The 13225-nt window shown below is 47.3% G+C and overlaps 1 protein-coding gene across 1 annotated transcript; it reads left to right on the top strand.

The window, feature by feature from the left end:
• Positions 1-398: 398 nt before the first annotated feature.
• On the top strand, positions 399-13000 carry PEX11B (peroxisomal biogenesis factor 11 beta). Its single transcript, XM_055000503.1, has 4 exons — positions 399-775; positions 6478-6593; positions 8386-8587; positions 10522-13000. Exons 1-4 carry the CDS (start codon positions 720-722, stop codon positions 10889-10891), a joined length of 744 nt encoding a protein of 247 aa, XP_054856478.1. The 5' UTR covers positions 399-719; the 3' UTR covers positions 10892-13000.
• Positions 13001-13225: the final 225 nt, after the last annotated feature.

The following is a 13225-nucleotide window of genomic DNA, read 5'->3' as shown; positions in this document are numbered from 1 at the left end:
CGTGCCTACACTCCACCTCCTCTCCCTCGCCTCACACTGAAGTGTCAATCATCCCCTGGGGGAAGGCTTAGCCAATGAAAGAGCTTATCGCCGGACGGTGGGGCGTGCCGTTCCGGCATTTGCTCCAATCGCCGTCGTGATCATCACAAGGGTGTGGGCGGGTAAAACAAACACTTCAACCGCTTGGAATTCGCCAGTGCGGAATGAGAATTCTTGATAAGTGGGCAGACAGTTCGGTACTTTACCCAATAGGCGTCGCCGTGATTTCACGGGCGGGGGGAATATTGGCGGAGAGGCGGAAAGGGCTTGGCTCAGCCCCCTTGGAGCGAGCCAATGAGCGCTGCCCTCTGATGAGTTTTGTCCCACGAGAGCTGCCGTGTTGATTCCGGAAGTGGCGGCGATGTCTGTTGCCCTGGCATGAGAGATGAGCGACCCTTGCCCTAGAGCGGCTTGCGCCTGGCAAAGCTCTGGGAAGGCCTAGAGCGGGAGGGTCCCCATGCAGGGCTGGTGCCTCAGGGAGTCTTTGGAGAAGGCCGAGGGGCTACGGTGGCCCTAACTGAGGAGGCGGCCTCCTCGCAGAGCTGCGCCAGAAAGGCCCACCGGGAGAGGCTGCACCCCCCCCCACCCACCGGGGACGGAGCGGAAGAGAGAAGGGGCCTGCCAGAGCGCTCCATCCCCCGGCGGGGAGGTGCTGGGCTAAGGGGAGAGTGGCTCGAGCCATGGATTCCTGGGTGCGGTTCAGCGCCCAAAGCCAAGCGAAGGAGCGGGTGTTCAGGTAACCATCCCAGGCTGGATCAAAAAGAGTCCAGTAGCACCTTTAAGACTAACCAATTTTATTATAGTATAAGCTTTCGAGAATCAAGTTCTCTTCGTCAGATGCCTGATCAAAACTGGGCAGATACAGAAGAGGAGGGGGAAAGAGAGGGAAGGAGGGGAGCATAAATCACAAGAAGGCAGAATGCAATTAGCATAGAGGCAATCAAAACATTCCTTTGCTTGGAAATGTAAACATTTCCTTTTGGTGTGCAGTCAGTTTGTAGCAGTGAAGGTATCCAATTCCTATGTAGTATAAGCCTTCGGTAACCACAGCTCTCCCTGCCAGTTGCATCTGACAAAGAGAACTGTGGTCCCCGAAAGCTCACACCAGGCGTCACTGGGCTCCCCCAGATCACGCCTCTGTGATCTGGCTGTGATCCCAGGCTGGGTGAGAGCAAGTCGCCCCCCATGGGACCTCGGAGTCCTTCCTTCAGTGCCTGTCGATTGGTCAGCTGAGCGAGGTTCAAAAGTTCCTGTCAGGGTCTGGCTCTTTAGGGGTGCGGCCCAGAGCTGCATTTTGCAAGAGACTTTTTCTATGGGGGGGTTTGCTCTGAGGCTCTTTGGGGCCTGGAGAATTTAGGTTCCCCTCCAGGTGGGATGTGGGGGCTTAGTGACTGCCAAGTCGGGTAGAACAGCAGGACTTGGAATCCAGGGTCACTTTAAAGACCAACAAGATTTTCAAGGCATGATATGTCCAACATCAAAGTTGTCTTCTTCAGATACCTCCCTTCTTCGGTCTTGTTGGCATCTAAGGTGCCACTGGACTTAGATCCTGCTGTTCTACTGCGAACCAACGCAGCTACCTGTCTGAAACCAGTTTGGAAGCTTGAAATAGCCATTGCTGGACCAGTCATCTGTGACCTTGTCTAATGCCCTTTTCAAGCCATTGCTACGCTGCTGGCAGTGAATCATGTATTGTGATAAGTAGTAGGGGTTTTTTGGTTGTCCTGAACCTGTTTATCTTTGGATGGCCTTGTTTTTTTAGTTTGCAGAAGGGAAAGAGGAAAAGATGTCTTTCTGTGCTGCCTGCAGTTTTATAAATGATCATTTCCCCTCTTAGTCATCTTTTTTTCTTGAACTATAAAGCTGTGAATTCTTATGAAAGATAGCCATCCCTTTGATCATTTTGCTTATCTGTTTCTGTATCTTTTTTGTCTCTATACTATTCTTTTGGAGGATGGAGTGACTAGAACCACACATTGGCATTGGATCCAGCAGGCTGTTAGTGGGAGGTAGTGACAGTTATGGATCTTCCAGGCTTTTCCTGTCCCCATGTAGTTTCTCCAACGCTGATTATTAGAATTGTGATACCTTTAGGGCATAATGGCCAGATGGGTTGGTGGACTACAGTGAGAAGAGGGAAGACCCTTCCTTCTTCTCTCTGTAGAATTAAACTGACAGAAGAGGGGAACAATGTCCCCTCTTCCTCATTGCAGCCCACTAATTCAGGTGGCTATGTCTTGTGATGACCCCTGGAATCGGTAGGGAAAATTCATGATCCTTGTGTTTGTGAATCACTGGATCCAGTACAGTATCTGAAATGCAGCTGTGATCTAGATCTGTACAAGGATCACTTTGATTTTCTAATTCTATTACTTGGAATTTGTTTTTCCCTGTTGGGGTTTTATTTATTTAAAATATTTATAAGCCTATTTTTTCCTGACACATCAGGGCCCAAGTTAAGGCTTCCTGCCTGCTTAGTGGGAAATGGTTGCCATAAGAATCTGAAAATTATTGCAGCTGCTGTTTAGGAAGCAGAATGTTCATGGGAAATCTGTACACAAAACCCAGTATGCCTTTGGTGGAGAAGTGTATGGAGAAATAAAAAATGAGTATCACATTAGTTTAAAATAACTAGCCAGGCCTTTGACTACATCTCCTTGGTTCAGGGTGATCCCATGAATACTAAGAAGACACCCACAGTTAATGTTGGAATAATTATTTCTGACGAGTAATTATTTCTAATTATCTGCAATAGTTAAATCTAATATGCAGTTCTGGAATAATAAGTAAGCATGAAAATACTTAGTTTTTTTGCTCCTATATGGGGAGTACTTTGTTTTATGTACCACGTCTTACATTCTTGACAGTGGTAGGATATATATACAGAAGTTGCATGTTATAAGGCTTTTTGAGGAGATTTTAGTTTCTCTGCATGCCAAATTACTTTGCACAAGTAACAAGAGAACATCAGAAGAGCCCTGCTGCTTTGGGCCAAGGTCCATTTTTAGTCTTGTTTCACAAGGTGGCCAACAAGCAGACCATGAAATCAACAACAAAGTGGAATACAAAATCTTATCAATGTAATAAGAGGCTGTGGCATCATTATGTTTTTACTTCTGATGTAATATAGTAGTAAGCCCTTAAAGTAGCAGTGTTGGCCTGCTGTAGCCAAAACAACTACAAATCTTGTGGCATCTTAGAAACTAACAACACCCTTAAATAGTAGTAGTAACCCATGAGAGTAACCCAGCTCTGGTATCTGTGATCTCCTGCCACACCCTAAAGTTGACCAAGAATTCTCTTATACATACCTGTGCTCAAAGTTCAAGTATCAAGGTTACAGTGAGAGGTGTTTTGTGCAACTGCTCCATATTTGTTTGGTGTAGTGGTTAAGAGTGCGGGACTCTAATCTGGAGAACCAGGTTTGATTCCCCACTTCTCCGCTTGTAGCCAGCTGGGTGACCTTGGGTCAGTCACAGCTTCCAGGAGCTCTCTCAGCCCCACTCACCTCCAAAGGTGTTTTGTTGTGGAGATAATAATAACATACTTTGTAAACTGCTCTGAGTGGGCATTAAGTTGTCCTGAAGGACGGTATATAAATTGAATGTTGTTGTTGTTGTTATTAAAAACTCCGTTCCTTCCCAGAAGATTATGGAGCCTGAGAATATCTCAGAGACTTTTCTGCTTGGCCTGTCAGTTTGCAGATGGGGAATAGGCAAGGGGGAAATCGAAATCGCAGGAGGTCATAGTCCCTCTCTATACTGCTTTGGTCAGGCTACACCTGGGGTACTGTGTGCAGTTCTGGAGGCCTCACTACAAAAAGGATGTGGATAAAATTGAGAGGGTGCAGAAGAGAGCGACGAGAATGATCAGGGGTCTGGAGACTGAGCCCTACGAGGAAAGCCTGAGGGCCTTGGGAATGTTTAGTTTGGAGAAAAGAAGATTGGGGGGGGGCATGATTGCTCTCTTTAAATATTTGAAAGGCTGTCATTTGGAGGAGGGCAAGGAGCTGTTCCAGTTGGCAGCAGAGGATAGAACTCAAAGCAACTGGTTTAAATTACGTGCAGAAAGGTACCGGCTGGATATTAGGAAAAACTTTTTCATGGTCAGAGTAGTTCAAAGGTGGAATCAGCTGCCTAGGGAAATGGAGAGCTCCCCTTCACTGGCAGTTTCGGAGAACAGGCTGGATGAATATTTGTCAGAGATGCTTTAGGCTCATCCTGCATTGGGCAGGGGGTTGGACTAGAAGGTCTGTATGGCCCCTTCCAACTCTGCGATTCTGTGATGTTTATTTGCCATTTACTTTGAATGTTGAGCTAACCTACTTGGGTCTTTCAGAATAGGGTAGATCACGAGCTCAAGATAAGGGACATTCTGTTACCAGTTTCTCAGTATACTCCTGGTTTCTGTGTGTAGGCATGATCTTGAGATAGAAGCCTCTCGCTTAAGTATCTGATGAAAGTGCGTTTAATTTAGATAGGTGTTTCCCTGTCACCATCTTGCTCCCAAATTCTAGCTGTTCATATTTCAACCAAGTTGCTCAAAACGCGTCTATTTGACTGTATTTTAATCTCACCCTTTCTCTTCGGAGTTCAGGGTAGCGCACAAGATTATTCTCTTTTGCCCTTACGGGTGAATCTAGGTTGAGAAAGAGCTGAGCAGCCCATGGTTGTCACCCATGTGCTTTTGTGGCCAAGCAGTGATTTAAACTTGGATGTCTCCAGTTGTGGTCCATTCCCTACCATATCACTGGTGCAGAGCCTAAAGCAGTGGTACTCACTGTACAGGTCACAGGGATCCACATTCACAGTTACCTTCAGCCAAAAGATCTACATTTACTTCCATCCCTGGCATGAGGCCTGCCCCTCAGGGAAGCTTGGATCTTTTCTGTTCTGGTGGCCGCTGTTTCAAGATGGGAACTAATTGCCAACCACAAATCTCATTGGGAAAGAGTCTTGCCTCCTTCTCTGAAACATAAGGTGGGTGCCACATTGGGGAATGGTGCTCAGAAGAGACACAGGTGGTTCCTGATCCACTGAATATCACTTGCGTAAAGCATTGGACAGCCAGTTCTGTCCAGTTTTTCCCTCTAGTGTTTTGTGGGTTCTTCCACGCATTCTGGAGGTTAATAGGTATATGAGATTTTTCTGGCTCTTTTTTGAATAATGTGTTGGTTAAGTGCATGCTTTGCATACCAAAGGACTGATTTGCTATATGTTAATGCAATAGGTTCTTTTGGACAGCTTGGCTGCTACTCAAATTGGTAATCCCCAAACTGCATTCTATGAGAGAACTTGGTAACGTGCCATGAGAAGTAAATGTAATTAACTGTTTAAAGGCTCCCATAGGCCCAATTCAAGTACCCACCTGCGGAGGAGACTGCCTATCGCATCTCTTCATGGATAACTGTTTTGGCACCTCTCTGCTTAGAAAAGGCAATCCTGTACTCTTTTTGCTTCTGATGAGGTCAGGGCCTTCAGTTGCTCTCAGGACAGAAATATAGCCAGATCAGCAGCCTTCAAGGGAGGCTGCTGTTGCCTCCATTCCAATCAGGAGGCATGCCTAGTCGAGTGACTCACATAGAGATGTGGAAGGAGGCTTTCACTGAGGGTGGATGTTTAGTAATTACCGTATTTGTATCCTACTTTTTTCCTCATATGAGAACTCAAGGCAGCTAACGAGACAAGAGGAATCCGATCTGGACACAATCCAGCAATAGCATTACAGAGAAATAAGTGCGCTGGAGTATGATACACATTTAGCACAGATGCCATAGAAAGGTTAGCTCCCTCAAATAGAGCAGTTTAAACCTATCTCCTGAACGCTGCTAGAGTGACAGTTCCATTTCAGTGAGGCAGGCCAGCTGCTGAAAATGCCCATGTCTTAATTGCCTTAGGTGAGGGCAGTAAGAGGAGAAACAACTGGGTGGATTGAAACAGGGGGGGGGGGTAGGTGGAATTCTTACACTGCCTCTAAAGATAAAGACTTTTTGTGCATGTGAGTAAAATGTGACTCCAGTGTTAGTACAGGGGAGAAAGTGTACCTCAGCTATCACATATTTGGGCAACATCAGCTTAAATCTTTCTAGAATTGGGATAGAAGGGAGGGCAAAGTTTGTTCATAAGTCCTATCCCCATCACTCTTTTCCTTTTCAGTAAATAGCCAATTGCACACAGGCCAATTGCTTACAATTCCATCCCTGCTTGTAACACCTAACTTTGGGTGGTTAGGAAACGTTCTTATAGTTGCCTGGCACCTACAAGTTGCTCTTCCCTCAAAGAGCAAGATCAAATATAATACTGATGAATTTTGAGGCTGAGAAAAGTTTTTAGTTCGTTTGTGCTACTGAAGTTGAATTCGGTGAGGCCCTGGAGAACAACTATAGCAGCCTAACACTTCGTTTCTTTTGTGTTTGTTGTTTTTCCATTTCATTCCCAGGGCTGCTCAGTATGCCTGCACTCTCCTAGGCTACACACTGCAGAAGAATGGGACAAGCCCGGATTTCCTTGCTAGGATCAAGCAGCTAGAGGCTCACCTGAGCTTGGGACGCAAATGTGAGTGCCGGCGGAACTGACAGGGAATAGGAGGGAAGTCTTGGTATGCAAAAAATAAGAGTTCAATTCTCATGAGGCTGTCTTGGTGGGGGGAGTGGCACCCTTGTGGCATTAGCAGGGGCTCCCTGGCCCTTCCACTTGGTTAAGCACTATGTAGTTCTTAATGTATTTGACTTTGTCTGTAAGACAAAGTCAGCCCTGTGAGGCTGGTTGCTACAGTGTCGCAGGTGGAGAGTTGAGGGAGGGTGACTTACCCAAAGCTTTTCAGAGAGGCCATGACTGTGAAGTGGTATTTGAATTCCTGCAGCCAGCATCTGAGTTCAGCAATCTGTTCAGTAGTCCGGGCTTGTTATTAGCCGCAGACACGATTGCCAGCGCTGAGCAACAGTCCTTTCCAGATGACTAAGCAGGGAAAGAGATTTAATGGTAGAGTTTGGTTCTTTTTCTCCCCCTCCAGGCCATCTGTATGTCACAAGTGTGCACAGGTGGAATCATAAGTGCAACTTGTTATTGCTGCCCATCCCATCCTCCCATGTGCCACACGTACAAAACAAGCAAGGCTTAGCACTGTATGTGTTAAACAGAAGTGTTTGTATGCATGAACCTGGCTGCCTGCAGCAATATAAGGCGTTCTTGGTTACTACCCCCAAATGGGAGCAGGCAGTAGTAGTTCAATACATTATTAGCATTTATATAACACTAGCAGCTGGGCCTGTTTTTTTTTAAAAAGGGCCCTAGAAAATTTGGAAATGCTGGGCTTCCAGCAGAGGTGCCCTCCAGAGAAGCGGGCGGGCTTGCCTGGCTGTCCTGCAGTGACAGTGCCCTCTGGAGAGCCGGGCGGGCTCGCCTGGCTGTCCCATGGTGGGGGCTCCATCTGGAGGGGTGGGCTCGCATGGCTGTCTTGTGGCAGCAGTGCCCTCTGGAGAGGTGGGCAGGCTTACCCGGTTGTCCTGCTGCAGCAGCTCCCTCCAGAGGGGTGGTTGATCTCGCCTGGCCATCCTGTGGTGCCCTCTGAGGAGGCGGGTGGGCTTGCCTGGCCATCCTGCTGCTGCAGCTCCTTCTGGAGAGGCGGGCAGCCTCGCCCAGCTGTCCCGCCACTGCAGCTCTCTCCAGAAGGTCAGGCAGGCTTGCTTGGCCATCCTGCAGCGGTGGCTCCCTCTGGAGGCCACATTGGCCAGAATGCGCTTTTTATCCTGGTGCTCCTGCACAGGCGCACAAGGAAAAATGTGCGTCGTCGAGAACATGGTTTCCCTTTTATATAGAAAGGTGTTCAAGTGTTCAGTAACATTGGGTTGGATCCTTCCACTTTGCTCAGCTAAGTACAGAGCCTTCCTCCACTGTCTTCCAGAAGAAGAGCATCTGCACTTAGCTAAGCAGAGCGATAGGATCCAACCCGTGGTCTCCATTTGGGGCTTGATGAAACTAAGGCTGAAACAGAATCACTTGCCGAAAGCTGCCTGGTAAATCTGTGGCAGAAATGTGAGTCAAACTGGGGTCTTCCCGATTTGTAGCTCAGCTTCTTAGCCACTGCAGTACACCAGCCATTTCATAAACTTTTTAAGGGTATGGCTAACCTAAAGCCAGGCCCTTGTTTCTTGAAGGCCTGTAGCCCCCTTAGCCTCCCGGGCCCCCATCTTCAGATAGCTTTGGCTATCAGAGCAACCAATAAAGTCAACTTTGTCCTCATCCACCCTTAGGTAAAAAATCAGTTGATGCTGAATGGCTGTAACTGCTTTAAAGAACCGGTGGAAGCCTTGGTGGTGTTTCTTAACTTTTGTTGTGTTTATTTCAGTGTTCCGGTTAGGGAATTCTGCTGATGCCCTGGAAGCAGCCAAACGGGCTATCCACCTGTCAGACATAGTACTGCGGTTCTGCATCACCGTGAGTCACCTGAACAGAGCCATGTACTTTGCTTGTGACAATATTCTGTGGGCTGGGAAATCAGGTCTCGTTCCACACACGGACCAGGAGAAATGGAGCCAGAGATCCTTCAGGTGAGGTTGAGCGCCCTCACTACTTGACAGATGCCATCACAGGGTGGCAGCGTGTCCTGCATTACTGGAAGCTGGAATTTCTGTGCATGGTGAAGCTAATCCTATACAGAAGTCTGGTTTTAAAAGTTAACGTAATTGTTGAGGCTGGAAAAGAAAAATATGGAATGCTGACAGTTCAGCCGCTCTTTAAAAAAAAAAAAGTGAAATGGTGGACTAAAGGCAGGGATTGAACTTGACCCTTGCTGTACACAAGCCAGGCGCTGTCCCACTGAGCCACGGCCCTGGTCCTTATCTGCAAGGAAATTGCAGAGAATTGCTACTTGCCTTTTGGAAATAATGATCTCCCAGAGTGTGTTCTCCAGGAACATCTCTCAGTGCAATTCAGTATGTGTACAGGGGCAGCCCTGAGCTTCCTTCCAAACTTATCTGGAGTTCCTTTTGAAAAGGCGAACAGTGATAGAGATTTTTTTTCTGAAGCACAGCTTGCCCGCTGCTGTTGATCTTTCCCCCTGCCACACACAGCCGCAAGCCGAACATCTGAACATGTTCAAGGTACACAGATTACTTGAGGCAGTGGTGAGGGCCAACAGGCCTGCCTAATGGTCACGGACTTCCCTTTTGAGGAGCATCATATTTCTAGAACGAGGACAACTAATACAGAACTAGCTGCCTGGTTACTTGAGCTAGCCTGAAAAGGGGAAGTATTCTTAATTAGAACTAGTTCTCCAAACAGAAAAATAAGGAGGGCTCAGACAATGTGTCCATTTTTAATTAATTTTTTTTATTAAAAAGAGTGGCAGGGTAGAGAACAAGTGTAGTTAAGGCAGAGCAGTCTCTCAGGAAATAGTTTCAAGCTCTCTGCCTCTCCTATCTCAGTTCATCTTTTTTTGTAAACACATGTTCTCAGCAGTCTCAAAAATTATTTAGGTAAATGATTTCCACTCGAGGGAAGTCAACGAAGATTGGTGCCACAAGTGTGAACATCCTGACCTCTGAGTAGGCACAGGTAGCTGGCCCCAAGAAGGTGAGCAAGGTAGAGTAAAGTTCATGGGATGGCTGAGTCAGTGTGTCAGGGTGGCTTTGTGAAGCCACGAGGCCAGTTTGTGGTGTGAAAAGCATGGCTGCTGCGTATCCAGAGCTCGGTGTTGTCTCAGTGCCCTAGGATCCTTTAACCCATAGGAATTCCACGGCAGACAACTTGAAAGGGTTCCCTGAGGCTAAAAGGCTTTGATGAAAGCCACAGCTCTTACCTCTAATACTGTTTAGTTGCTCCTTGGGAATCCAGAGGTCAAAACGAAAATGGTGGATGAAGTGGCAAGTTTAAAGAGGCCAGAACAGCAAAGAGAAACCAGGAAGCCGGGGTTTGCTGGAATCTGGTAGCATGTCTAGTTATGTGTGTTTTCAAGGTGCTCCTTTAGGGCAATCAGCCGTTGAAGCTTGAGTGTCTGAAGAAGCATGGATAGATTACAGTGTTCATAAGCTATTTGGGGCCTTTTGAGCAGCTGAATGGGAAAAAAACTCGGACTCAAAGGGAGTGGTATGGGGGCGGAAGACTTTTTGGAAATGTTTTTACTGTTGTGAGACTGAACCACATACCTGGACATTTTTTGTTTGAATTTTATACAGTATATAAACCAAATGTGGTGTGACAAAGGGCCTGGCTTGTAGTTTGGTAGTTCCCAAGACACTTTTTAAGACCAGATTCCTGTCCAGTCCAGTGTTTGGCTTCTAGCAGTGGCCAGCTGGATGTCTCTGAGAAGCCCAAAAGCTGGGCAGGGAACCAACAGACCACCTCTGTTATTTGCCTCCAGCAGTTGGCATGTGGAGGTGGACTGCCTCTGAATGTGGAGGTTCCACTAAGCTTCCATATCGGAATGCTATTGACAGACCTTCCAGATCATCAGTCAAGGGTTCTCTTCCTTCACACTTTTCAGATACTACCTCTTTGCGCTGATAATGAACCTGAGCCGGGACGCCTACGAAATCCGGCTGTTGATGGAGCGCGAGATGAACGGGAAGTGCCAAAAGGGGGCCGGGGACAACAGCTGCACACCCAGGGAAGATGGCAAGCTCCAGCAACTGACGTTGAGACTGAAACTGCAGCTCCGCCTCCTGGTGCACGTGCTGAGGAACAACCCGCCTCTGCTTGTGGATGTGGTGAAAAATGCCTGCGACATTTTCATCCCACTGGACAAGCTGGGTCTGTACAAGACCAGCCCGGGTTTCGTAGGGCTCTGCGGCCTGACGTCATCTTTACTTTCCATCCTCACTATTGTCCACCCTTGGCTGAAGCTGAAACCGTGAAAAGGTGTAGGGGTAAGGACCGGCAGGCTTCCGCGGAGACAGCAGCATCCTTCACAACACTGCTTTGGGAGCTGGTAGCACTGATGACGTGGTGGCGTTGCCCAGCTCTTGGCTGTTGTGATGGCTCCGGTTCCTTGAAACGCAGGTCTTCTCTTGGATGCCTGTGCTGCACTCATTCAGTGGCAGCCAACCACTTCATCGCCAGACTGATTGAAACGCTGTACCCACAGCCCTCCTATGTAGATTGTCTTTAACGCACTCTGTGTGTACTTTTTTTCCTTTTCTGCTTCCAGAATGGCCCTTCTTACTCTACAGTATCCCTTCTCCCACATCTCCCTCCATCCCTCTATGCTTCATCTGCCTCTTTTTAAAACCCAGCTTGGGGCTTATGAGTCGGCCTCACACACATTGTAGGAATGTATCCCTCCTTCCTGGGCAACCAGATCAGGGGAGGTAGGTGGAGCAAGAGACCTCATTGCATCCACTTTCTAGTTGGACACGGAGAGTAGGGGCAAGAGGTCTGTAGTTTAGGGGGAAACCTGATTGGATAGTGGACCTGTTGCATCTCTTGTTGCCCTGACAACCACACAAGGAAAAAGTGGGTCTGGGCCTTGTGATATTCTCCTTCCTCTGCTGCTGTTCTGGAGATGGTGATGGGCGGCAGCCATGGAGGTGGGACCACATTTGAAGATTCAGCAGATGCTTAAAAAGCTTAGGCTGATCTGCTGCTCCAAGGGGAAGCCATGGCTCTGTAGGCCGGAACTCTGCTGTGTCAGGTATCCCCAAGATGCTTGGAGTTTCTTGTGTGTGCCTTCATCTTCAACTCTCTTCATTCTTTTACTCTTTTTTCACTCTGGATTGTAAGAATTTTCCTCCACAACCTTCCGGCTCACCCCTCCTTCCTTTTCATCAACAGAACATTTGAAACTTTGTCAGTGAGCCCAATGTCTCGTGTTTAAATGTAACCATTTCCCCACCATCCTTTCTTATTTTCTGAGCAGAGGGTGCAGTTTTTGCTGTTCCATGTGATTTCCCACTCCAAAATCTGGTGTGTCTGTCACGTTTAGGGGCAGGGGGAGGAGCATCTCCTTTTTGAAGTAAAGGTGTAGCCATTGTTTCAAGTCGTCCCAGTCCGTGTCCTGGGAGGGCTCCTGTCAGATGGGAGAATTTTGCCAAAGCTCCAGTGATAAAGCAGACCCCATTTCCACTCCACTCCTACAGGAGGCTTGGGAGAGAGCCCTCTTGGACTGGCTAATCCTATTTCTAATACCTTAGACTTGTCACCTCCTTCTCCTCTCCCTTTTTAAAATACTTGCCCAGCAGGAAGGCAGAAGTTGACAGCTACACTCCCTGCCTGCTTGCCGGCCTGCAGTGCAGCCGCTTGTAGATGCAGAGCGTTAGGGGTTGGTTAACCTGTCTCTGCCCATACAGTTTGAGAGTGCAGGCAGGCACTCACACAACTGACCACTCCTCCCTTTCGATAAATGAGTTGCATGTTGAGAACTAGTGTGCTGAGAGAGAGGTTCTGAATTACCTACTAGCTTTTTCTGAGCAGGGCATCTTTTTGAATGTCAGGTCGTGAATAGTCTGCCGTGGTGCAGCCAGGCACCCCACCGAGAACTTCACCTGTAGGCCAGCCTCCTCCTCTTTCTCCCCCAGGGTTCAGCCAAGCCTTTTACAGTGCAATCCTAAACAGAGTTACATGTTTTTAAGCCCATTAAATTGACTTGGAAAGGTATTCACTCTGATTAGGCTTCTACTGCCAGTCGTTTGGGTGCTGGGCTTTCAGTGTCTTCTCCCTGCCTGCCCCGTCTCAGATCCCATTTCTGTGCTCCTCCCTACAGCCTGCTAATCCCTCCTCATTCACCTTCTGTACACTGAAACTCTTCTTTTACATTTTGTCATTGAGTTCCTTAATTTGGAAATGGCAGTACCCTCTTAACCATTGGGTGTACTTCAGATCCTTTACCGCATCTGTACCCCCACGTAAGATTATTGAATAAACAAAGTTGATCATTTTGATCCAATCTATAAAATAACGTTTGTGTGACTTGTGTAAACCTGGGTTGTTTTGGCTTAGGGTGATCTTGCATGCTTTGGTTAAACGGTCCCTTGCAAATAAATTATTTAATTAAGCAGCTGTCACTTTCTTCCACTCACTTGCACTGCTACTCAGCTCCTTTGAGTAAATTAGAGAGAGAAAATTTCTGGTAATTTAGGAGTCATGGGGAAAATGTTTTTCTCCCATAGGTTTTGGGGTGGGAAATTGAAATTTTGGCAAGTACTAATTCTTCATTTCACTTAAATTTTACTGTTCTCACAGCATAAAATACA

The sequence above is a fragment of the Eublepharis macularius genome, chromosome 1 (assembly GCF_028583425.1).
Source record: "Eublepharis macularius isolate TG4126 chromosome 1, MPM_Emac_v1.0, whole genome shotgun sequence".
NCBI lineage: Eukaryota > Metazoa > Chordata > Lepidosauria > Squamata > Eublepharidae > Eublepharis > Eublepharis macularius.
Note: the sequence above shows the minus strand (reverse complement) of the source record. Positions and strands in the feature narration are given on the sequence as shown.